General features: G+C 43.4%; 1 protein-coding gene across 1 annotated transcript in view; it reads right to left on the bottom strand.

The window, feature by feature from the left end:
- LOC140737425 (di-N-acetylchitobiase-like) overlaps nt 1-24,256 on the bottom strand; it is a 61,793-nt gene that overhangs the window by 4,703 nt on the left and 32,834 nt on the right. Inside the window, exons 3-5 of the mRNA XM_073063911.1 lie at nt 7,047-7,218; nt 6,866-6,963; nt 442-600 (exon numbers count right to left, since the gene is read on the bottom strand). Of these exons, the coding sequence (XP_072920012.1) occupies nt 442-600; nt 6,866-6,963; nt 7,047-7,218 (429 nt within the window). The remainder of the gene's footprint in view (nt 1-441; nt 601-6,865; nt 6,964-7,046; nt 7,219-24,256) is intronic.

Below are 24,256 nucleotides of genomic sequence, written 5' to 3'. Positions count from 1 at the left end.
AATCTCTTAAAGAAGACAATGAAAACATTGTAATCCCATGGTTGTTTCTCAAAATAAGGTATCATTGTTTGGGGGTAGGATGTTAATGAAGATAGAGGATGGATTGAAAGACAGAAGAGTCAGAACAAATGGAAAATTTTATCAAACCGGGAGAGCATATATATTTCAGTTCTCATCTCCAACTCAAGGCAGTCCCTCTGTCTACACTTCTGATTAAAATACATGATACTTCTGATTAAAATAACTTTGGATTCCACGGTTGGTTCATTCACTCCCAAATACTCGGCCAATCTCCTGCACCCAATTACCACCAAACAGACCTGATGTTTTGTGCTTTGTGGAGTTGTTTATACAGAATTTATTCAGCCTGGGAGATTGGAGTATTGTAGGTAGAATGCTCTGATGCCCAGGTCCCCAATGTGCTCTGGTAGATCATCTTACCAAGTAGTCAAAATATGGGGCTTTCCAATCATCGTCCCAGAACCTGCCAGTGAGTGATCTCGGCAGACGCTGCATGATGTCTTTGTATGGGATTTGTCTTGCTTCAGTATAACTACACGGGACTCCTCGGGAAATCGTTTCCAGTTCACACTCACCCACCTGAGAAATATAGAAAAAACAAGAAATTATGTGTCTGAATTCAGTGGTCAGCATAGACAGGTTTGGTCTGAAGAGCCTGTTTGTCTGAACAATGGGAATCATATTCTATCCAACAGACTGCCTCATTTCATGGGATTTCTCCTGGTCCAGTACACAAGTGCCATTACAAAAAAGCACAGTAGTGCCGTGACTTTCTTAGAAGTTTACAAAGATTCAGCATGTCATCTAAAACTTTGACAAACCTCTATAGATATGTAATGGAGAGTATATTGACTGGTTACATCACAGGCTGGTATGGAGACACCAACGCCCTCACATGGAAAATCGTACAAAAGTAGTGGAGACAGCCCAGTCCATCACAGGTAAAGCCCTCGCCACCACCGAGCACATTTACATGGGGCATTGTGAAGGAAAGCAGCATCCATCATCAGGGATCCCCACCATCTAGGTCATGCTCCCTTCTCACTACTGCCATCAAGAAGGAGGTACAAGAGCCTCATGACTCACACCACCAGGTTCAGGAACAGTTATTACTCCTCAACCAGAAGGGGTAACTTCACTCAAATTCACTCATCCCATCACTGAACTGTTCCCACAACCTATGGAGTTGTTTTCCAGGACTCTACATCTCATATTCTCGCTACTTAAGACCAGAAGACCATAAGATAAAGGAACAGAAGTAGGCCATTTGGCCCATCAAGTCTGCTCCGCCATTCAGTCATGGGCTGATCCAATTCTTCCAGTCATCCCCACTCCCCTGCCTTCTCCCCGGCTAATCAAGAACCTAGCTATCTCTGTCTTAAATACACCCAATGACTTGGCCTCCACAGCCACTCGTAAATTCCACAGATTTACCACCCTCTGACTAAAGTAATTTAGAAACATAGAAAACCTACAGCATAATACAGACCTTTCGGCTCACAAAGCTATGCCGAGCATGTCCTTACCTTAAAACTACCTAGGCGTTACCCATAGCCCTCTATTTTTCTAAGTTTCATATAGCCATCCAGGAGTCTCTTACAAGACCCAATCGTTTCCGTCTCCACCACCACCACCGGCAGCCCATTCCACACACTCACCACGCTGTGTGTAAAAAACTTACCACTGACATCTCCTCTGTACCTGCTTCCAAGCACCTTAAAACTATGCCCTCTCATGCTAGCCATTTCAGCCCTGGGGAAAAGCCTCTGTCTATCCACATGATCAATGCCTCTCATTATCTTGTACACCTCTATCAGGTCACCTCTCATCCTTTTTCGCTCCAAGGAGAAAAAGCCGAGTTCACTCAACCTATTCTCATGAGGCATGCTCCCCAATCCAGTCAACATCCTTGTAAATCTCCTCTGCACTCTTTCTATGGTTTCCATGTCCTTCCTATAGTGAGGCAAACAGAATTGAGCACAGTACTCCAAGTGGGGTCTGACCAGGGTCCTATATAGCTGCAACTTCTTCGCATTTTTGTTCTAAATGGATGTCCTTCAATCCTGAAGTTGTGCCCTCTTATCCTAGACTCCCCTACCATGGGAAATATCTTTGCTATATCTAATCTGTTCACGGCTTTTAACATTTGGAATGTTTCAATGAGATCCCTCCTCATTTTCCTGAACTCCAGGGAATACAGCCCAAGGGCTGCCAGACATTTGTCATTCCTCATACCCTTTCATTCCTGGAATCATTCTCGTGAACCTTCTCTGAACTCTCTCCAATGTCAGTATATCCTTTCTAAAATAAGGAGCCCAAAACTGCACACAGTATTCCAAGTGTGGTCTCACAAGTGCCTTACAGAGCCTCAATATCACATCCCTGCTCTTAAATTCTATACTTCTAGAAATGAATGTCAACATTGCATTGGCCTGCTTCACCACTGACTCAACCTGGAGGATAACCTTTAGGGTACTCTGCACAAGGATGCCCAAGTCCCTTTGCATCTCTGCATTTTGAATTTGTTCCACCAAAGTGCATGACCATACACTTTCCAACATTGTATTTCATTTGCCACTTCTTTGCCCATTCCCCTAAACTATCTAGGTCTTTCTGCAGGCTCTCTGTTTCCACAACACTACCTGCTCCTCCACCTATCTTTGTATCATCGGCAAATTTAGCCACAAATACATTAATCCCATAGTCCAACTCATTGACATATATCATAAAAAGCAGCGGTCCAAATACCGACCCCTGTGGAACTTCACTGGTAACCGGCAGCCAGCCAGAATAGGATCCCTTTATTCCCACTCTCTGTTTTCTGCCAACTGGCCAATGATCCACCCATGCTAGTAACTCCTCTGTAATTCCATGGGCTTTTATCTTGCTAAGCAGCCTCATGTGCGGCACCTTGTCAAAGGCCTTCTGAAAATCCAAGTACATCACATCCACTGCATCTCCTTAGTCTACCCTGATTGTAATTTCCTCAAAAAATTGCAGTAGGTTAGTCAGGCAGGATTTTCCTTTCAGGAAACCATGCTGGCTTTGGCCTATCTTGTCATGTGTCTCCAGGTACTCCGTAATCTCATCCCTAACAATCGATTCCAACAACTTCCCAACCACTGATATCAGTCTAACAGGTCTATAGTTTCCTTTCTGCTGCCTCCTACCCTTCTTATATAGTGGTAACATTGGCAATTTTCCAGTCATCCTGTACAATGCCAGAAACTATCGATTCTTAAAAGATCATTTTTAATGCCTCTGCAATCTCTCCAGGTACTTCCTTCAGAACACGAGGGTGCATTCCATCAGGTCCAGGAGATTTATCCACCATCAGACCATTAAGCTTCCTGAGCACCTTCTCAGTTGTAATTTTCACTGCACAATTGTCACTTCCCTGACACTCTTGAATGTCTGGTATACAGCAGATGTCGTCCACTGTGAAGACTGATGCAAAATGTGCATTCAGTTCCTCTGCCGTCTCTGCATCTCTTATTACCATATCTCCATCATCATTTTCTATTGGTCCTATATCTACCCTCAACTCTTTTTTTACCCTTTATATACTTAAAAAAGCTTTTAGTATCTTACTTGATATTAGTTGCCAGCTTCCTTTCATAATTCATCTTTTTCCTTCCTAATGACCTTCTTAGTTTCCTTCTGAAAGTTTTTAAAAGCTTCCCAATCCTCTATCTTCCCACTAGCTTTGGCTTCCTTGTATGCCCTCTCTTTTGCTTTTACTTTGGCTCTGACTTCATGGTAGTGCCCTTCTTCCATATGAAAATTTCTTCTTATTTGGAATATACTTGTTCTGCACTTCCCTCATTTTCTGCGGAAACTCCAGCCATTGTTGCTCTGCTGTCCTTCCTGCTAGTGTCTCTTTCCAGTCAACTTTGGCCAGGTCCTCTCTCATACCATTGTAATATGCTTCAGTCCACTAAATACTGACACATTGGAATTTAGTTTCTCCTTCTCAAATTTCAAAGTGAACTTGATCATATGAGGTGTGATTGATATGTTCATGGCCTAAGGTAGAAGAAGTCAATTTTAGAAAACCTAGCACATTTATTTTTCAACATTTACACACTTAGTCCAGCGTCATGGAGCATACGGATCTTGGACCTCCAGAAGGTGTCCACAAATGGGTGATTGATAAGTTCATGGCCTAAGGTAGAAGGAGATGAGTTATATACAGCTCTTGTTACATGCACATGCAGTTCAACTCTTTGAGTGATTATGCAGAAAGTTTGAAGTTAATAACTCATCTTCTACCTTAGGCCATGAACTTACCAATCACCCCGATACATTATTGACTTCAAACTTTCTGCATAATCACTCAAAGAGTTGACCTGCATGTGCATATAACGAGAGCTGTATAACTCATCTCCTTCTACCTTAGGCCACAAACTTATCAATCACCCATCTGTGGACACTTTCTGGAGGTCCAAGATCCGTATGCTCCATGACGCTGGACTAAGTGTGTAAATGTAGGAAGGGATTATGTTGAAAAATAACTGTGCTAGGTTTTCTAAAATTGACTCCTTCTACTGTAGGCCACAAACTTATCAATCACCCCTCGTATTGTGATCACTGTTCCCTAGAGGTTCCTTAACCTTAAGCTTTCTTATTACCTCCGGATCTTTGCACAACACCCAATCCAGCACAGCTGATCCCCAAGTGGGCTCAACAACAAGCTGTTCTAAAAAGCCATCCCTTAGACATTCTACAAATTCTCTCTCTTGAGGGCTAGTACTAGCCTGGTTTTCCCAATCCACTTTCATGTTAAAATCCCCAACGATTACCATGACATTGGCTTTCTGACACGCCTTTTCTATCTCCTGCTGTAATTTGTAATCCACATCCTGGCTGCTGTTTGGAGGCCTGTATACAATTGCCACTAGGGTTGCCATTTCTTAACTCAACCCATAGAGACTTTACACCTTCCAATCCAATATCATCTCTTTCTAATGATTTAATATTATTTCTTATACACAGAGCCACACAACCCCCTCTGCCTACTAACCCATCTTTCTGATACACCGTATATCCTTAGACTTTCAGATCCCAATGGCAGCCATCCTTTAGCCAAGTTTCAGAGATGGCCATTTGTCACTTTGTAGCTGAATTTCAAGATCATCCATTTTATTTCTTATAATTTCTTTATATATTGCTTATTTATTTATTACTTTATTTTTGTATTTGCATGATTTGAACATTGGTTGTTCGTCAGTGCTTGTGTGTGGATTTTCATTGATTCTATTGTGTTTTTTGTTTGTATTTACTGTGAACACCCACAGGAAAAGGGATCTGGATTGTAGATGGTGAGATATATGTATTTTGAGAATACATTTACTTTGAACTTTGGAAGTGATTGAGGCAGGTACAACTACTATTTGAAGAGAGGTAGACAGGTGCATGGACAGGAAAGGCTGAGATTTTATGGGTTAAACAGGGACAAATTGTGAACAAGATTCAAAAGTCAAGTTTATTGATCACTCGCACATCGAAACATTTACAGGAATACATATTTATTTGTGTTAACAACCACAGCAATCTAAGGATGTGCTGGGGAAGCCCACAAGTGTCACCACACATTCCAGTGACTCTGATAAAAATAGAAACATAGAAAACCTATAGCACAATACAGGCCCTTCGGCCCACAAAGTTGTGCCAAACATGTACTTACTTTAGAAATTACCTAGTGTTACCCATAGTCCTCTATTTTTCTAAGCTCCATGTACCTGTTCAGGAGTCTCTTAAAAGACCCTATCGTATCCGCCTCCACTACCGTCGCCGGCAGCCTATTCCACGCGTAAGAAACTTACCCTGACATCTCCTCTGTGCTTACTTTCAAGCACCTTAAAACTGTGCCCTCTCCTGTTAGCCATTTCAGCCCTGGAAAAAAGCCTCTGACTATCAGAGGATGCTAATCAGAGACTGGTGCTAATATTGAGAAAGGATCTAGTGCTTCCCCAGCGTACATGATGCATAAACTCTTCATGGGCTTCCAGCCGGGTACAGGTGTCAATTTTGACTGACGTTTCAATGACAAACTCTGCCATCTTCAGTATATATACCTTGAGTATATATGTATATGCACCATGTGTGACCTTGAGTGTCTGTCTGCGCTGTGAGTGACTGTGTGTACTATGTAACTGTGTGTACAGTGTGTGACTGTATGCACGATGTATTACTGCACTGTGTGTACTGTGTGTGACTGTGTGCACTGTCTCTGACTGTGTGTGACTGTGTGCGCTGTGTATGACTGTACTATGTGTGATTGAATGCACTGTGTGACTGTGTGTGCTGTGTCTGACTGTACTATGTGTGATTAAATGCACTGTGTGTACTGTGTGTGAATGTGTACTCACTGAGTGTGACTGCATGCACTGTGTGAGTGTATGCAAAGTTTGACTGTATGTACTGTGTGCACTGTGTCTGACTGTGTGTACTATGTGTGACTATGCACTGTGTGTGACTGTGTACTGTGTGTGACTATGTACTGTGTGTGATTGAATGCACTGTGTGAGTGTGTGCAGTGTCTGACTGTTTACTATGTGTGACTATGCACTGTGTGTGACTGTGAGTGAATGTGTACTCACTGAGTGTGACTGCATGCACTGTGTGACTGTATGCATAGTTTGACCGTATGTACTCTGTGTGACTGTGTGCACCATGTGTGACTGTGTTCCACTGTGTGTGGCCTTGAGTGCCTGTATGCGCTGTGTGTGACTGTATGCACTGTGTTTAGCATCCTAGCCGCAGAGGAACGATGCTTCATTTAGCTGTATACATGTGTATGGTTGAATGATGGTAAATATGAACTTGAATATCAGCATCTTACCCCGAGAAAGCGCTTGCAGGTGTAGTCATAACCGTACCAAGCAACGCCCATCACCAGCTTTCTGGAGTCAATGCCCAGTCTGATATAATCCGAAATTCCTGAAAGGACAAATTGTATAAATTGGATCTCAGTCAGCTTTGTGAGAGGGTGAGGCTGAGGCTGAGGGTCTCATTGAACCTACCTGATAAAACCCGGTGATAGGGAGCACTTGACCTTGCAACACAACCATCCCGCAGGTCATTTGGAATGTCGTAGGATGCCACAAATAAAATGTCACAGGCTTTTGAAATTGCTAGAAAGTCATAACATTGTTCGTTCTTGCAGTGTGGAGACCAAGGTACGTGAAAGGAGATCTGAGGGCCAAAAAACAACAAGAAATCAATCTCATTTTATTATTTACAATGGAAGTCTTCAGTAACTCAAGACTCAAGATACAAGATTTAAATTTATTTGTTATGTGTATATGACGTATGGAGTGAAATATGTCATTTGTGTTAACAACCAATAGTTATATACCGTATTTACAAAAATGAAGTCTTTTTTGTTTGTGAGGTGTTTTGTGCCCCTTATCTGGCATTGGAAAGGGTCCAGAGGAGGTTCACGAGAATGATTCTGGGAAGAGAAAGGTTAATGTATGAGGAGCATTTGAGGGCTCTGGGACTTTACTCACTGGAGTTCAGAAGAATTAGGGGAGGATCTCACCGATACTTATGAAGATTGAAAGATCTAGATAGAGTGGACTTGGAGAGGCTGTTCCTATAGTTGAGGAGTCTAGGACCAAAGGGCACAGACTCAGAACAGAGGGACATCCATTGAGAACAGAGATGAGGAGGAATTTCTTTAGCCAGAGGGTGGTGAATCTGTGGAATTAATTGCCACAGATGGCTGTGGAGGCCAAGTCAATGGGTATATTCAAAGCAGAGGTTGATAGGTTCAGGATTTGTAAGGTTGTCAAAGGTTACGGGAAGAAGAAAGGAGAATGGAGTTAGGAGGGATAATAAATCAGCCATGAAGGAGTTGTAGAGTGGGCTCAATAGGCCAAATATTCTCCTCCAATAGTGTGTCTTATGGTCTTATGGCCTGAGTGTGTTGTGTTGGTGATGGGCGGATAAAATAAGTTGGGGGACAGAAAGAACAGGATGACTGGGGATGAGGGCAGGGTACTGAGACGTAAGAGGGGCTGTAGGTGGATCAGAAGGGGAGAATGGAACAGAGTAGAAGTGAATAGAGAAACTGTTCACATCACAGGGATCTGGGTGGTCCATGTGGAATATGAGGTGCTCTTCCTCAGCTCGGTAGCAGAAGAGGCTGAGGATGGATAGGACAGTATGAGAGGTTTTGAAATGACATGCAGCCAGGAGCTCTTGTCTCCACCAATTTGTTGATTTAGTGGCAGTACCATGTTGTTGGAACCAATTGTTTACTGTTAGATTAGACTGTTATTTTCTTTGTACTTTAATAATTAATTATCTGTTTGTATTTTATACAATTACTTATATACAAATAACTGCCTAGTATGCTTCCTAGTGGTCACATTGTGTATATGCAGTTGTTCGGTGTTTCCCTAATGGTTACACTGGTATGATTCTGGAAGCTTCTCTTGGTGCTGCACTATTTGAATTAGGGCTTTCTCATTGGTTGACATTTACATACAAATTATAATTGAATGTTTTTTACCTATGGGTATAAAAATAGCCCCATGTTGGCCAGTGTCATCAAATTTATTTTGGTCTTTAAGCCCTCCTGTTCCTCTCTATTTCAACTTTCCTTTGCTCTATTAATATTTAATAAAATGATCATGAAGCAACAAGTTTTTTTGCCTCATTCCCGACTTCTGAAAGAACCTTGGATTGGTGACCCTCTCTACCTCCGATCCTCCGATGATTACTGGTCCATGGACCTCTGGTTTCCCTCTCCTGAAGTCCACAATCAGTTCATTGGTCTTATTGACATTGATTGAGATTGAAACTCAGCCAAGTTTTCAATTTCCCTCCTGTATGCTGATTCATTCCCGTATTTGATACAGCCCACAACAGTAGTGTCTTCACCAAACTTGTATATGGTGCTGGAGCTGTACTTAGCCACCCAGTTATTGGTGTTCTGCTAAATTCCCATCATCAGCACTCTCTTGTCAACACTGAACCAATCACTGAACACAACCCATGGACTCGCTTTCAAAGACTGTACAACTCATCACTGATAAAGCACCAGTCGCGTTTTACTGTACTTTTTAAACTTGAGTCGTATATACACCTTATGCTAACTGCCACTCTTCTGGAACGTAGTTCATTACATTTTAATGTATCTATGCTAATATTACTCTCTGTGTTTGCGAGTTATATGAATTGTGTTGTGCACCTTGGTCCATTGGCTGATAAATATGCATATGGTGAGAGACAATAAGCTTGAACTTGACTATTTATTATTATAGAAACATAGAAAACCTACAACACAATACAGGCCCTTTGGCCCACAAAGCTGTGCCGAACATGTACTTACTTTAGAAATTACCTAGGGTTACCCATAGCCCTCTATTTTTCTGAGCTCCATGTACCCGTCCAGGAGTCTCTAAAAAGACCCTATCGAATCCACCTCCATCACCATCGCCAGCAGCTCATTCCACACACTCACCACTCTCTGTGTAAAAAACTTACCCCTGACATCTCTTCTGTACCTACTTCCAAGCACCTTAAAACTGTGTCCTCTCGTGTTAGCCATTTTTGCCCTGGGAAAAAGCCTCTGACTTTCCACACAATCAATGCCTCTCATCATCTTGTACACCTCTATCAGGTCACCTCTTATCCTTCGCTGCTCCAAGGAGCAAAAGCCAAGTTCACTCAAACTATTCTCATAAGGCATGCTTCCCAATCCAGACAACAACCTAGTAAATCTGCTCTGCACCCTTTCTATAGTTTCCACATCTTTCCTGTGGTGAGGTGACCAGAACTGAGCACGGTACTCCAAGTGGGGTCCGACCAGGGTCCTATATAGTTTTAATATTACCTCTCGGCTCCTAAACTCAATCCCACGATTGATAAAGGCCAATACACTGTATGCCTTCTTAACCACAGAGTCAACCTGCGCAGCTGCTTTGAGCGTCCTATGGACTCGGACCCCAAGATCCCTCTGATCCTCCACACTGCCAAGAGTCTTATCATTAATACTATATTCTGCCATCATATTTGACCTACCAAAATGAACCACCTCACACTTATCTGGGTTGAATTCCATCTACCACTTCTCAGCCCAGTTTGACATCTTATCAATGTCCCGCTGTAACCTTTGACAGCCCTCCACACTATCCACAACACCTCCAACCTTTGTGTCATGAGTAAATTTACTAATCCATCCCTCCACTTCCTCATCCAGGTCATTTTTAAAAATCATGAAGAGAAGGGGTCCCAGAACAGATCCCTGAGACACACCACTGGTCACCGACCTCCATGAAGAATGTGACCCGTCTGCAACCTTCTGTGGGCAAGCTAATCTGTATTCTCAAAGCAATGACCCCTTGGATCCCATGCCTCCTTACTTTCTCAATAAGCCTTGGATTATTGTTATTATTATTTTCTTCTTGAACGGTATGTCTTTTGCAGATTATTGTCAGTTTTTGTGTATCATTTTTCATTGATTCTATTGTATTTCTTTGTTCTACTATGAGTTCCTGCAAGAAAATGAATCTCGGGGTAGTATGGCTGACCTCATGGTGTCTTCACAGTTAGTGTGATGTATTACAGCCTGGGCCATTAGAGTTCAGAGTTCAATGCTTGTGTCCTCTGTAAGGAATCTACACATCCTACCTGTGGAAAGCATGGATTTTCTCCAGGTGCTCCAGTTTCCTCCCAGTCTAAAGTAATACTGGTTAGTAGGTTAGTCGGTCCTGTGATTAGGCCTGGGTTAAATCAGGGTTGTTAATGGTACAGCTTAAAGGGCCAGAAGGATTCTGAGCTGCATCTCTACATACATAAAAAAATAAGGTGTCATGTACGTGCTTTGACTTTACTTTGAACTTTGAACTCAGCTAAGAAGATTTGTTTGTATTGTGTGGAGTTGATTCCTATCATTCTGGGCTAAAAGTCTGAAATTTCTGGCCTTTTTTTTACCTGAGATCCAGGTAGTTCTTCACAGAAATGTGATGAAATTTCTCTAACCGTCTCGGTTACTTTGTGATAAAGATAAGACCCTTTTCCAATTTTCTCCGTGACATTTAAATAAATTCCATCCATATATGCCTGTTTTATGAACCTTAGAATGAATTTAATCCAAGTGTCTCGAAATTTGTTGTTTATCAAGTGGTTGATTGACAAGTCACCTGAAGGAGGGCAGAGAGAAACACAGTTTAGAGAGAATTAAAACATAGAATATAAAAAGATTATAGCACAGAACTGACCCTCTCCATATTGTGTATGGCATGCGTAAAACAGAAAGGATGTATCATCCATGGTTGACTCTGACCAACAAAGAACCTTCTTGACCATAAAGTGACACGAGACTTAGAAGTGTCTGCACACAAGATGACAAACAGGAGAAGATAAAGTCATGGTGGTTGGGGGTGTGGAAGAATGGATATATATTTCACCAAGACCTGGTGGCTGCAGTGGACACAACGTGGCAGTGTGTTTAATTCTAGTAACCATTTTAGGAACAGCTTCTTCTCCTCCACCATCAGATTTCTGAATGGACAATGAACCCATGAACACTGTCCCCCTCTTGTTTTGAACTGCTTGTTTAATTTAGTTTGCTTTTTAATCATATACTTCTTGTTGTAAGTTATAGATTTTATTACTATGTATTGTAATGTACTGCTGCCACAAAACAACACATTTCACCACATACGGCAGTGATACGAAACCTGATTCTGATTCTCATTCTCATTCCACAGGTGTGCTGGGGGCAGCCCACAAGTGTCACCACACAACTGGGCATCACCATAACATGCCTACAATGTTCAGCAGGACAACACAGGCAATGACGACAACTTCCTCCTGAATCGTTTCCAGTAACATTGCAATATGTAATTTAGAGTCAATGAGCCCTTGAGTTACACGGTACGACCCAGCTCAACCACGCTAACAAAGATGCCTATCTACGCCAATCCATTTGTGCAATTGCCACTGCCTATCGCTTTCACTGGTATTGGAGGAAGTTTGTGACAGTGATTCCAGGAATGAAAGGGTTAAAATATGAGGAGCTTTTGGTTGCTCTGGGCCTGTGTTCACAGTTTTGAAGAATGAAGGAGGTGGGATCTCACTGAAACTGAGACACTAAGATCGAAAGGCTTAGATAGAGTGGAAGTGGAGAGGATGTTTCCTATAATGGGAGCCTAGTACCAGAAGGCAGAGCCTCGGAATAGAGGAATGTCTATTTAAAACAGAGATGAGATGGAATTTCTTCAGCCAGAGGGTGGTGGATCCTTTTCCACGGACGGCTGTGGAGGCCGAATCATCAGGTATACTTAAAGTGGAGTTTGACAGGTTGCTGATTAGTCAGGGTGTCAAGAATTACAGGAGACGGGCAGGAGAATGGGATTATAACCATATAACAATCACAGCACGGAAACAGGCCATCTCGGCCCTTCTAGTCCGTGCCGAACGTTTACTCTCACAAAGGTTGTAAGGGACAGTAAATCTGCAATGACGGAATGGTGAAGCAGAGTTGAGGGGCCAAATGGCCTGATTCAACTTCTACAGTATGTCTAATGGTTGTGTCTTCCACACACAACTGACAGCCTTAAATCTATGTTTTCTGGTTTTAGACTTCCTCACTTTGAGAAAATTACCAATGGCAACCAGCCTTAGTTATTTACTTATTTAAAGATACCGCGCGGAACCAGCCCAGCAAACCACCCAACCTAATCTCCAGACAGTTTACCAATTAACCAACTAACCAGTATGTCTTTGGACTGTGGAGGGAAGCGGAGCATCCAGGAAAACCACGCGGTCAGGGGAAGAACTTTGAAACTCCTCACGTACAACTGAACACCAGCATCCCAAGCTGCAACAGACGTATACTAACCACACTACCCTAATGCCCCTCGTGATTTTATACACCTCGGTGAGATCACCCACCTGCTCCAAGGACAAAAGTCCCAGGGCAGACGATGGAAAAATGGAGGGAAGGGTTAGATTGAATACATGAACTTCCAGAAGTGCTGGAAATCCAGAGCAACACATACAACATGCTGAACTCACCAGGTCTGCCAGCGTCTATGGAAATGAACAAATTATCGACGTCTCTGGGAAGGGGGGAAACGCCAGAACAAAATGGTGGGGTGAGGGGGAGGAGTACTAGCTGGAGTGTGATAGGTGAAGCGAGGTGGGTAGGAAAGGAAAAGTTCTGGAGAAGAAGGAATCTGATAGGAGAGAAATGGTGACCATAGGAGAAAAGGAAGGAAGAGAGGTCCCAGGGGATGGTTATAGGCAAGATGAGGAGAAGAGGAAGGAGGCCAGAGTGGAGACAGAAGAAGAGGTAAGGGGAAGGGAAAATTTACCGGAAGGAGCAACTGATGTTCATACCATCAGGTTGGAGGCGACGTACAGGGATTCTGAGGTGTTGCTCCTACAACCCGAGAGTGGGCTCGTCATGGCAAAATAGGAGGACTGTGATCAGCTGGACTGTACAGTGTTCACTGACTGTGATCAGCTGGACTGTACAGTGCTCACTGACTGTGATCGGATGGACAGTACAGTGTTCACTGACTGTGATCAGCTGGACTGTACAGTGCTCACTGACTGTGATCGGATGGACAGTACAGTGTTCACTGACTGTGATCAGCTGGACAGTACAGTGCTCACTGACTGTGATCAGCTGGACAGTACAGTGCTCACTGACTGTGATCGGATGGACAGTACAGTGTTCACTGACTGTGATCAGCTGGACAGTACAGTGCTCACTGACTGTGATTGGATGGACAGTATAATGTTCACTGACTGTGATTGGATGGACAGTACAGTGTTCACTGACTGTGATCGGATGGACAGTACAGTGTTCACTGACTGTGATTGGATGGACAGTACAGTGTTCACTGACTGTGATTGGATGGACAGTACCAAGCTCACTGACTGTGATTGGATGGACAGTACAGTGTTCACTGACTGTGATCAGCTGGACAGTACAGTGTTCACTGACTGTGATCAGTTGGACAGTACAGTGTTTATCTGACTGTGATCAGCTGGACAGTACAGTGCTCACTGACTGTGATTGGATGGACAGTACAGTGTTCACTGACTGTGATCAGCTGGACAGTACAGTGTTCACTGACTGTGATCAGTTGGACAGTACAGTGTTTATCTGACTGTGATCAGCTGGACAGTACAGTGCTCACTGACTGTGATCAGCTGGACAGTACAGTGTTCACTGACTGTGATTGGATGGACAGTACAGTGTTCACTGACTGTGATCAGCTGGACAGTACAGTGCTCACTGACTGTGATTGGATGGACAGTACAGTGTTCACTGACTGTGATCAGCTGGACAGTACAGTGTTTATCTGACTGTGATCAGCTGGACAGTACAGTGTTCACTGACTGTGATTGGATGGACAGTACAGTGTTCACTGACTGTGATTGGATGGACAGTACCGAGCTCACTGACTGTGATTGGATGGACAGTACAGTGTTCACTGACTGTGATTGGATGGACAGTACAGTGTTCACTGACTGTGATCAGCTGGACAGTACAGTGCTCACTGACTGTGATCGGATGGACAGTACAGTGTTCACTGACTGTGATTGGATGGACAGTACAGTGTTCACTGACTGTGATTGGATGGACAGTACCGAGCTCACTGACTGTGATTGGATGGACAGTACTGAGCTCACTGACTGTGATTGGATGGACAGTACTGAGCTCACTGACTGTGATTGGATGGACAGTACAGTGTTCACTGACTGTGATCGGATGGACAGTACAGTGTTCACTGACTGTGATTGGATGGACAGTACAGTGCTCACTGACTGTGATTGGATGGACAGTACCGAGCTCACTGACTGTGATTGGATGGACAGTACCGAGCTCACTGACTGTGATTGGATGGACAGTACCAAGCTCACTGACTGTGATCAGCTGGACAGTACAGTGTTCACTGACTGTGATCAGCTGGACAGTACAGTGTTCACTGACTGTGATCAGCTGGACAGTACAGTGTTCACTGACTGTGATCGGATGGACTGTACAGTGTTCACTGATTGTGATTGGATGGACAGTACCGAGCTCACTGACTGTGATTGGATGGACAGTACCGAGCTCACTGACTGTGATTGGATGGACAGTACAGTGTTCACTGACTGTGATTGGATGGACAGTACCGAGCTCACTGACTGTGATTGGATGGACAGTACCAAGCTCACTGACTGTGATCAGGTGATCAGTTTGACAGTTACTGACTGCAGTCTATTGCAGACAATCTGTTGGTCGCATCTGATTAAATTTCTCATGACACAATTATTACTTCACAGAATATTACTGTTTCCATGCTGGCATCCACATGGCTTCAGATCGACAGCAGTAGGTTTGACTATTTGAGCAGATTTGGACCCATTATCTAAGAATAGATGTGCTGGCATTGGAGAGATTCCAGAGGAGGTTCATGAGAATAATGTCAGGGATGAAACGGTTACCCAATGAGGAGCATTTGATGGCTCTGGGCCTGTACACATTGGAGATTAGAAGGATAAGTGGAGTTCTCATTGAAGCCTACCAAATTTTGAGAGGCCCAGGTAGAGTGAATGAGGAGAGGATGTGTTCTGGTCTTAGACCAGAGGGCACAGCCACAGAATACAAGGACGCCCCTTTAGAACAGAAATGAGGAGCAATTTCTTTACTCAGAGGGTGGTGAATCTGTGGAATTCATTGCCACAGGTGGCTGTGGAGGCCAAGTCATTGGGTGTATTTAAAGCAGAGGTTGATAGGTTCTTGATTAGTCAGGGTATCTAAGGTTACGGGACAATGGCGGGAGAAAGGTGTTGAGAGAGATAATAAATCAGCCATGATAGAATGGTGGAGCTGAATGGCCTAATTCTACTCCTATGTCTAATGGAATTTTTAAAATATATTTCCAAATTATGTACATTCCAATTCTTGCTGCTGACACCAAGGTACTTCCAGGGAATGTTAGAGCGGTACAGGGAAGACTTGATGGGCTGAATGGCCTTGTTCTGCTCCTTTGATCTTCTGGTCTACTGGACTCCTATCTTTCACTGCAGCAGTGAAGCAAAACACTTGGATCAGGGCCATTTCCATCTTGTCAGAAGCTGATGCTTTGCACAGCCGTGAAAGATAAGATTTACTGAGCCACCCATCTCTACACCTTAACATTTATTCATCATTTAGATCTTTAGATTATGAGCGATACACACAAGCAGGCTTTTCCTACTGAGCCTGGGAGAGACTAGAACCAGGTGTCATGGGTTAAGGGTGAAAGGTGAAAAGTTCAAGGGGAACATGAGGGGAACCTTCTTCACTCAGAGGGTAGTGAGCGTGTGGAACGAGCTGCCAGCACAAGTGGTGCAGGTAAGCTCAATTTCAACGTTTAAGAGAACTTTGGGTAGGTACATGGATAGTAGGGTTATGGAGGGCTATGGTCCAGGTGCAGGTAGATGGGACTAGGCAGTTTAAATGATTTAAATGGGCTAACGGGCCAGATTCTGTGCTGTACATTTCTATGACTCTTTGAGATAGTCTGTTTGACCCCTTCCCATCAGGCAGGAGGTACCGTGGTATTATGACAAGGTCTGTTAGAATGGGACACAGCTTTCTCCCCTCCTCCCTCCAGCCCATGAAGAAAGAAGAAGAAGAAAGCCCTTAACTCCGAGTGGAGTCATCGGGACGTCGTCGCAATGGTGTTTTTTTTAGCAGGCTTTCTTGTTTTTACGAGGCCGAGTTGCGAGCTCGACACAACCCAGCACGGATGGAAAGCGTGCAAGGGAGCCGGCTGGATTCGAACTCGGGAACCTTCGCTCTGAAGTCCGGCGCTGATGCCACTACGCCACCAGCTGGCCCTCCAGGCCATGAGACTACTGAACTGCCTGCTACCACCCAGGTCTCATCACCTATGAAGCGACAGTAGCGTTATACTGTTTACTTTTCAACTTGTGTCATAAATACACATTTTTATTTGTGAATTTAAAGTAATATTACTTTATGGGTTATGTGTGTGAGTTATATGTACTGTTCTGTGCACCTTGGTCCAGAGGAACATTGTTTTAATTGATGGTACACATGTGTACAGTTGTATGTGAGTTACATGTACTGTGCTTTGTATCTTGGTCTGGAGGAATATTGCTTTACTTGGGGGTATACATGTGTACGGTTGTGTGTGAATTATATGTACTGTGCTGTGTGCCTTGGTCTGGAGAAGCGTTGTTTCTAACCCTAATGCGTGGTATACTGTCCATGTGTACAGTTGCTGACAATAAACTGAACTCGAGCTTATAATCACAAACTATCCACTCTATCAACAGGGATAAAATGAGTTACCTTTCAAGACGATTCGAGCTTTATTTGCATGTGCAGTACAGACAGCATGGAGATCCATATCTGAAGGGATTACAATTGTTGTAATCTTTGACCAATCATAGTGCTTCAATTCGGCATCCCCAAAGTGAAAGGCAAATACCTTGAATAAAAACAAAGCTACCATCTGAGGTAATGAAGACATCAATGTCCCATACAGCAATATAGATTTGTATAACTGAACACAGTGCAGAGGAACTTCACAAGGATCAGGACTCACTCACAGGGATGCTGGCTCATATATATCAATGAGCTGGATGGAGGCCATGTTGGACAGGGTAAGCCATGGACATTGCATCCTAGCTATCTACACAAGCCAGGGCAGTATGATGTGGAGAGCAGGCTGTTGTCCATGTAACAGGCTTCCCCTCTTCGTGCAGCTGATAAATCCAAAGGAACGGCAGAAACCGATAAAGTGTGGTCACACCAGCAATGCAAGAGCTACCAATCAGCATTGAACTCAACACAGGACTGCCTTAGGGACTCCAGTTCTGGGTTTTTACTCAGGGTTTACCCCGGAAGCCTTCCCTGTGAGTGGTTATTTCCACAAGGCAGAGGAGGTTTGAGATCAGAGCTTCCCTTCTCCGAGATCAGCTGTCAACCATGGCTGATGAGGCCCATCTACCCATAGTGACTGGTTTTAAGGCACCAGTAACCCACCTTTTCCCCTTCTCCCTTCAGTAGAAGGCTTTCTGCAAGGCTTAGTAGCTAAATCACACGTGAAGGCCAGGAGCTGGATTTGGATGTCAGAGACTATTTGAGATGCATGCCATTGGTAAGATTTAATAGTTAGTGGGAGCTTATCCCACAACCCCTCCCCTTCATCATGGCTATGACAACCTTAACAAATCTGGTTGGTAATGTGATAAATTGGATCAGCAAATTTGTGGATGACACCAAATTTAGGAGCTTAGTGGACAGTGAGGAAGACTATCAAAGTAGGATTTGGATCTGCTGGAAAAATGGGCGGAAAAATGGCAGATGGAATTTAATGCAGACAAGAGTGAGGTGTTGCATTTTGCTGGGACCAACCAGGGTAAGTTTTACACAGTAAACAGTAGGGAACTTAGGTTTGTTAGAATGAAGGGCTCTGGGAATACAGGTCCATAATTCCTTTGAAAGTGGCATCACAGGTATACAGAGTCGTAAAGAGTTTTTGGCATATTGGCCTTTGTTAGTCAAAGTATTGATTACAGGAGTTGGGATGTTATCCTGAAGTTGGGATGTTGTGCTGAAGTTGTATAAGTCGTTGATAAAGCCTAGTTCGGAGTATTGTGTGTAGTTTTGGCCACCTAAGATATCAGCAAGATTGAAAGAGTGCAGAGAAAACTTACTAGGATGTTGCTGTGACTGAGTTGTAGGGAAAGGTTGATTAGACGAAGGCTTCATTCTGCAGAATTTAGGAGAATGACAGAAGATTTGATACAGTATACGTATACAAAATTATGAGAGGTGTAGAGAGGGTAAATGTAAGCAGGTTTTTTTCCACTGAGGTTGGGTGCGATGTGAACCAGAGGTCATGGGTTAAGGGTGAAAGGTGAAATGTTTAAGGGGAACATGATGGGGACCTTCTTCACTCAGACGATGGTGAGAGTGGGGAACGAGCTGCCAGCAGAAGTGACGGATGTGGATTCAATGTCAACATTTAAGAGAAGTTTGGCTAAGTACATGGATGGATGGGGGACTATGCTCTAGTTGAAGGTCAATGGGACCAGGCAGAATAATAGTCTGGCATGGATTAGATGGACCAAAGGGCCTGTTTCTGTGCTGCTGTTCTCTAGGATTCTTTAACATAGAACAGTACCGCACAGGGACAGGCCCTTCAGCCCATAATATCTGCCCCAAACACCATTCCAACCTAAACTAAATAAAAGCACCCAGAGTAAAACCACACAATCACAAGGAGGACTTACAAACTCCTTCCAGACGGCAGCTGGAATCGCATCCCATTTGCAGACTGTGATTGCACTAACGACTGTGCTACCATGCTCCACTAACATTCCTTGAAGGGATTGTGGTGGCAGCTAACAAGAATTGGATAGTATTGAATGGGAGGATAATATTAGGCCATTCTGCCCATTGAGTCTACTCCACCATTCTATCATGGCTGATTTATTATCTCTCTCAACCCCATTTTCTTGCCTTCTCCCTGTAACCTTTGAAGCCCTGACTAATCAAGAACCTATTAACCTTCAATTAAATATAGTGAATGACTTAACTTCCACAGTCATCTGTAGCAATGAAATCCATTAACCTCTGCCTAAAGAATCTCCTTCCTCCTCATCTCGGTTCTGAAGGGGTGTCTATTCTGAGGCTGTGCCCTCTGGTCCTAGACTCCCCACTATAGGAAACATCATCCACACATTCACACTATCATGGCCTCTCAATATTCAGTAGGTTTCAATAAGACCCCTCTTCATTCTTCCAAACTCTTTGCCTCTTATCAGTGTACACCCCTATCAAGTCACCTCTCATCCTCCTTCACTTTAAAGAGAAAAGCCTTAGCTCACTCAAACTGTCCTTATAGATAGATAGATAGATAGATACTTTATTCATCCCCATGGGGAAATTCAACTTTTTTTTCCAATGTCCCATACACTTGTTGTAGCAAAACTAATTACATACAATACTTAACTCAGTAAAAAATATGATATGCATCTAAATCACTATCTCAAAAAGCATTAATAATAGCTTTTAAAAAGTTCTTAAGTCCTGGCGGTTGAATTGTAAAGCCTAATGGCATTGGGGAGTATTGACCTCTTCATCCTGTCTGAGGAGCATTGCATCGATAGTAACCTGTCGCTGAAACTGCTTCTCTGTCTCTGGATGGTGCTATGTAGAGGATGTTCAGAGTTTTCCATAATTGACCGTAGCTTACTCAGCGCCCTTCGCTCAGCTACCGATGTTAAACTCTCCAGCACTTTGCCCACGACAGAGCCCGCCTTCCTTACCAGCTTTTTAAGATGTGAGGCGTCCCTCTTCTTAATGCTTCCTCCCCAACACGCCACCACAAAGAAGAGGGCGCTCTCCACAACTGACCTATAGAACATCTTCAGCATCTCACTACAGACTGAATGACGCCAACCTTCTAAGGAAGTACAGTCAACTCTGTGCCTTCCTGCACAAGGCATCTGTGTTGGCAGTCCAGTCTAGCTTCTCATCTAACTGTACTCCCAGATACTTGTAGGTCTTAACCTGCTCCACACATTCTCCATTAATGATCACTGGCTCCATATGAGGCCTAGATCTCCTAAAGTCCACCACCATCTCCTTGGTCTTGGTGATATTGAGACGCAGGTAGTTTGAGTTGCACCATATCACAAAGTCCTGTATCAGTTTCCTATACTCCTCCTTCTGTCCATTCCTGACACACCCCACTATGGCCGTGTCATCAGCGAACTTCTGCACATGGCAGGACTCCGAGTTATATTGGAAGTCTGATGTGTACAGGGTGAACAGGAATGGAGAGAGTACGGTTCTCTCTAATCCAGGCAGCATCGTGGTCAATCTCCTCTGCATCCTTTCTAAAATTTCCTCATTCTTCCTATAGTGAGGCAACCAGAACTGAACACAATGCTCCAAGTGTGGTCTAACCAGGGTTTTTTAAAGCTGCAACATTACCTCGTGGCTCTTGAACTTAATCCTTCAACGAACGAAGGTCAACACACAACGCACCTTAACCAAACTATTAATTTATGCAGCAGTACTGAGGGATATAGGGATATGGATCACAAGATCCCACTGTTCCTCCGTACTTTTTTAGAATCCTGCTATTAACTCTGTATTCTGCCTTCAAATTTGACCTTCCAAAGTGAATCACTTCACACTGGTCCACATTAAACACTACCTACCACGTGTCAGCCCAGCCTGCATCCTATCAATGTTCCATTGGAACGTAACTTAACCAGAGGTAGCATCTTACACACAGGAACTCAAATGGGGAGCCATGGTAGCATAGCTGTCAGAGTTTGGAGTTCATTTCCAGCCTCTAGAGGCAAGTTTGAATATTCCTCTCTGCATGTGTGTAGGTTTCCTCCAGGTGCTCCAGTTTCCTCCTACCTTCCAAAGACATAACCGGTTAGTAGGTTAATAGGCCATTGTAAATTCCCCTGTGATGAGGGTAGGTTCAAATCAGTTGGTTGCTGGGTGCCGCGGATCGTTAAGCCAGTAGGGCCTGTTCTGTGCTGTACCTAAATAAATATAAATAAAATAACTCACCTCGAATTGGATGTTATTGTCTTTGTAGAGGGGCCGGCACAGATCTGGATCATCACACAAACAATGTAAAGCAATGGAAAGTTGCTTGTTGAAACTGTGATTCCATGGTGTGGTTATGAACAGACCCAGCACCAATTCCAAACTCCAGATCATCCTCTCTGCACAAACTCCACCAGAAATGTGACTTATTTCCAGTAATCTGTACACAGCTGAGAATGATTCCTCTATTGTCTCTCTATCTCTCTGTATGTGGTAACAATGAAATATTGACGCAAAATTCATGCTATCGAATGTAACTTTGTAGGATAAGTTACTTTCTCTCATCTCTCACAGCCTTGAACAACAGTCACAACTGACACAGCATCCTCACTTCCTCTTTGGACAGCATTCCATAAGGTCATAAGATATAGGAGCAGAATTAGGCCATTTGGCCCATCGAGTCTGCTTTTCCCATTTCATAATGGCTGATCCAATTTTCCTCTCAGCCAAATCTCCTCCCTTCTCCCTGTATCCCTTCATGGCCTGACCAATCAAGAATCTATCAACTTTTGCTTTAAGTATACATAGAGATTTGGGCTCCATAGCTGCCTGCGGCAAAGAATTCTACATATTCCTCATTCTGGCTAAAGAAATTCCTCCTCATATCCGTTCTAAAAGGACATCCCTCTATTCTGAGGCTGTGTCCTTTGGTCTTAGACTTTCCCACCAGAGGAAACATCTTCTCCACATCCACTCTGTCAAGGCCTTTCACCATTCGACAGGTTTCGATTAGATCACCCCTCATTCTTCTGAGAATAGAGGCCCAGAGCCATCAAACGCTCCTCATGTGACAAGCTGCTCAATCCCGGAATCATCTTCGTGAAGCTCCTTTCAACCTTCTCCAGCACATCATTTTTAAGATAATGGCCCAAAACTGCTCACAATAATCCAAGTGAGGACTTACCAGTGCTTTATAAAGACTCAACATTCCATTCTTGTTTTTATATTCTAGTCCTCTTGAAATGAATGCTAACATTGCATTGGCCTTCCCCACCACTGATTCAACCTGCAAGTTAACCTTTAGGGAATCTTGCACAGGGCTTCCAAGTCCACTTGTGCCTTAGTTTTTTGTATTTTTTCTCCATTTAGAAAATAGTCAACCCTTTCATATCTTCTACCAAAGTGCATAATCATGCACTTCCCAAAACTATTTTCCATCTGCCACTTCTTTGCCCATTCTCCAAATCTGTCTAAGTTATTCTGTAGCCTCTCTACTTCCTCAAATCTTCCTGCCCCTCCACCTACCTTCATATAATCTGCAAACTGTTGGCCATGGCATACGTTCTCCATTTTGTGTGTTAGTTGCTTGGCTTGATCAGTGTTTTAAAGAAGGCACGATGATGCTCTAGGTAATCTGCTGGACTAGACATCATTTCTGAATGGAAATTAGTTTAGATTCAACTTTATTGTCATTGTGCCGAGTACAGATACAAAGCCAATGAAATGCAGTTAGCATCTAACCAGGAATGCAAAGAATAGTGTTATTTACAAAATAACTGCAAATAAAAAGTGCTACAGTACACAAATATAAAAGTACTGAGACAGTACAATATGGGTGCAATACTGCTTAGCGCTGCGATGTGAGGTTCAGCAGGGTCACAGCCTCAGGGAAGAAGTTCTTCCTGTGCCTGCTGGTGTGGGAGCGGAGGCTGCTGTAGCGCCTACCGGATGGGAGGAGAGTAAAAAGTCCATGGTTAGGGTGAGATGCATCCTTGATAATGCTTTTCACCCTGCCCAGGCTGTGTTTATGGTAGATGGGCAATTGGGTGCCTATAATGGAGATGTTGTTTGGTTGGATATAACATGCAGGTTTTTGACTGTTGGAGTCAGTATCCATTTTGCATGAATTGAGCACGTTGCTCGTTGTTAATTGAAAACAAAAAGACATGAATTACTGGTTGTCACTTGCTGGAAAGAGGGCATTAATGGATGCTGACCTGGAGCAGAGCCAATAAAAAGGTGTTAAAGGTCATTTAAATTGATAAGAAATGAATATAAAAGTGGACGCTTCAATTGCGCTAGCAGTGGTAACTCCAGAGAATCACCATTGAGAGGAAGAAACCCTACACCAGGGTCTGGGAGAAGAAAGGATCGATCATCTGGCCAACAGAGATCCCCTATTTCAGTTTTATAAATTGGACAAGTTGTCTGAGCGTATATTGGTACAAAGGGAACAGTAGAATTCATGTTCTAAGTTGTTGGCCCAGCATCAACATAGTTCCATTGTTGTTTGTGCAGAGACAATAAAATGTGACCTTCCTTTAATTATGAGTTGTGTAGACAGTTTCCTAACCTAGTTCCGTTGATAAATGGTCAATACAAACTTTGCAACAAAGCCAACAAACAATTCCTTTATCGAACGTCATTGACGTATAACATTAAAAGAATCGGTTCCAACACAGATCCCTATGGAACACCACTAGTCATCGGCAGCCAGTGAGAAAAGGCTTCCTTTATTCCCACTCTTTGCCCCCTGCCAGTCAGCCACTGCTTTATCCATGCTAGAATCCTTCCTTTAATACTGTGGGCTCATTACAGGTTAAGCAGCCTCATGTGTGGCATCTTAAAAGCCTTCTGAAAGTCCAAGTACACATCAACCAATTCTCTTTGTCAATCCTGCTT

The sequence above is a fragment of the Hemitrygon akajei genome, chromosome 12, assembly GCF_048418815.1.
Source record: "Hemitrygon akajei chromosome 12, sHemAka1.3, whole genome shotgun sequence".
Taxonomy (NCBI): Eukaryota; Metazoa; Chordata; class Chondrichthyes; order Myliobatiformes; family Dasyatidae; genus Hemitrygon; species Hemitrygon akajei.
This window is presented reverse-complemented; position numbering and strand designations above follow the sequence as displayed.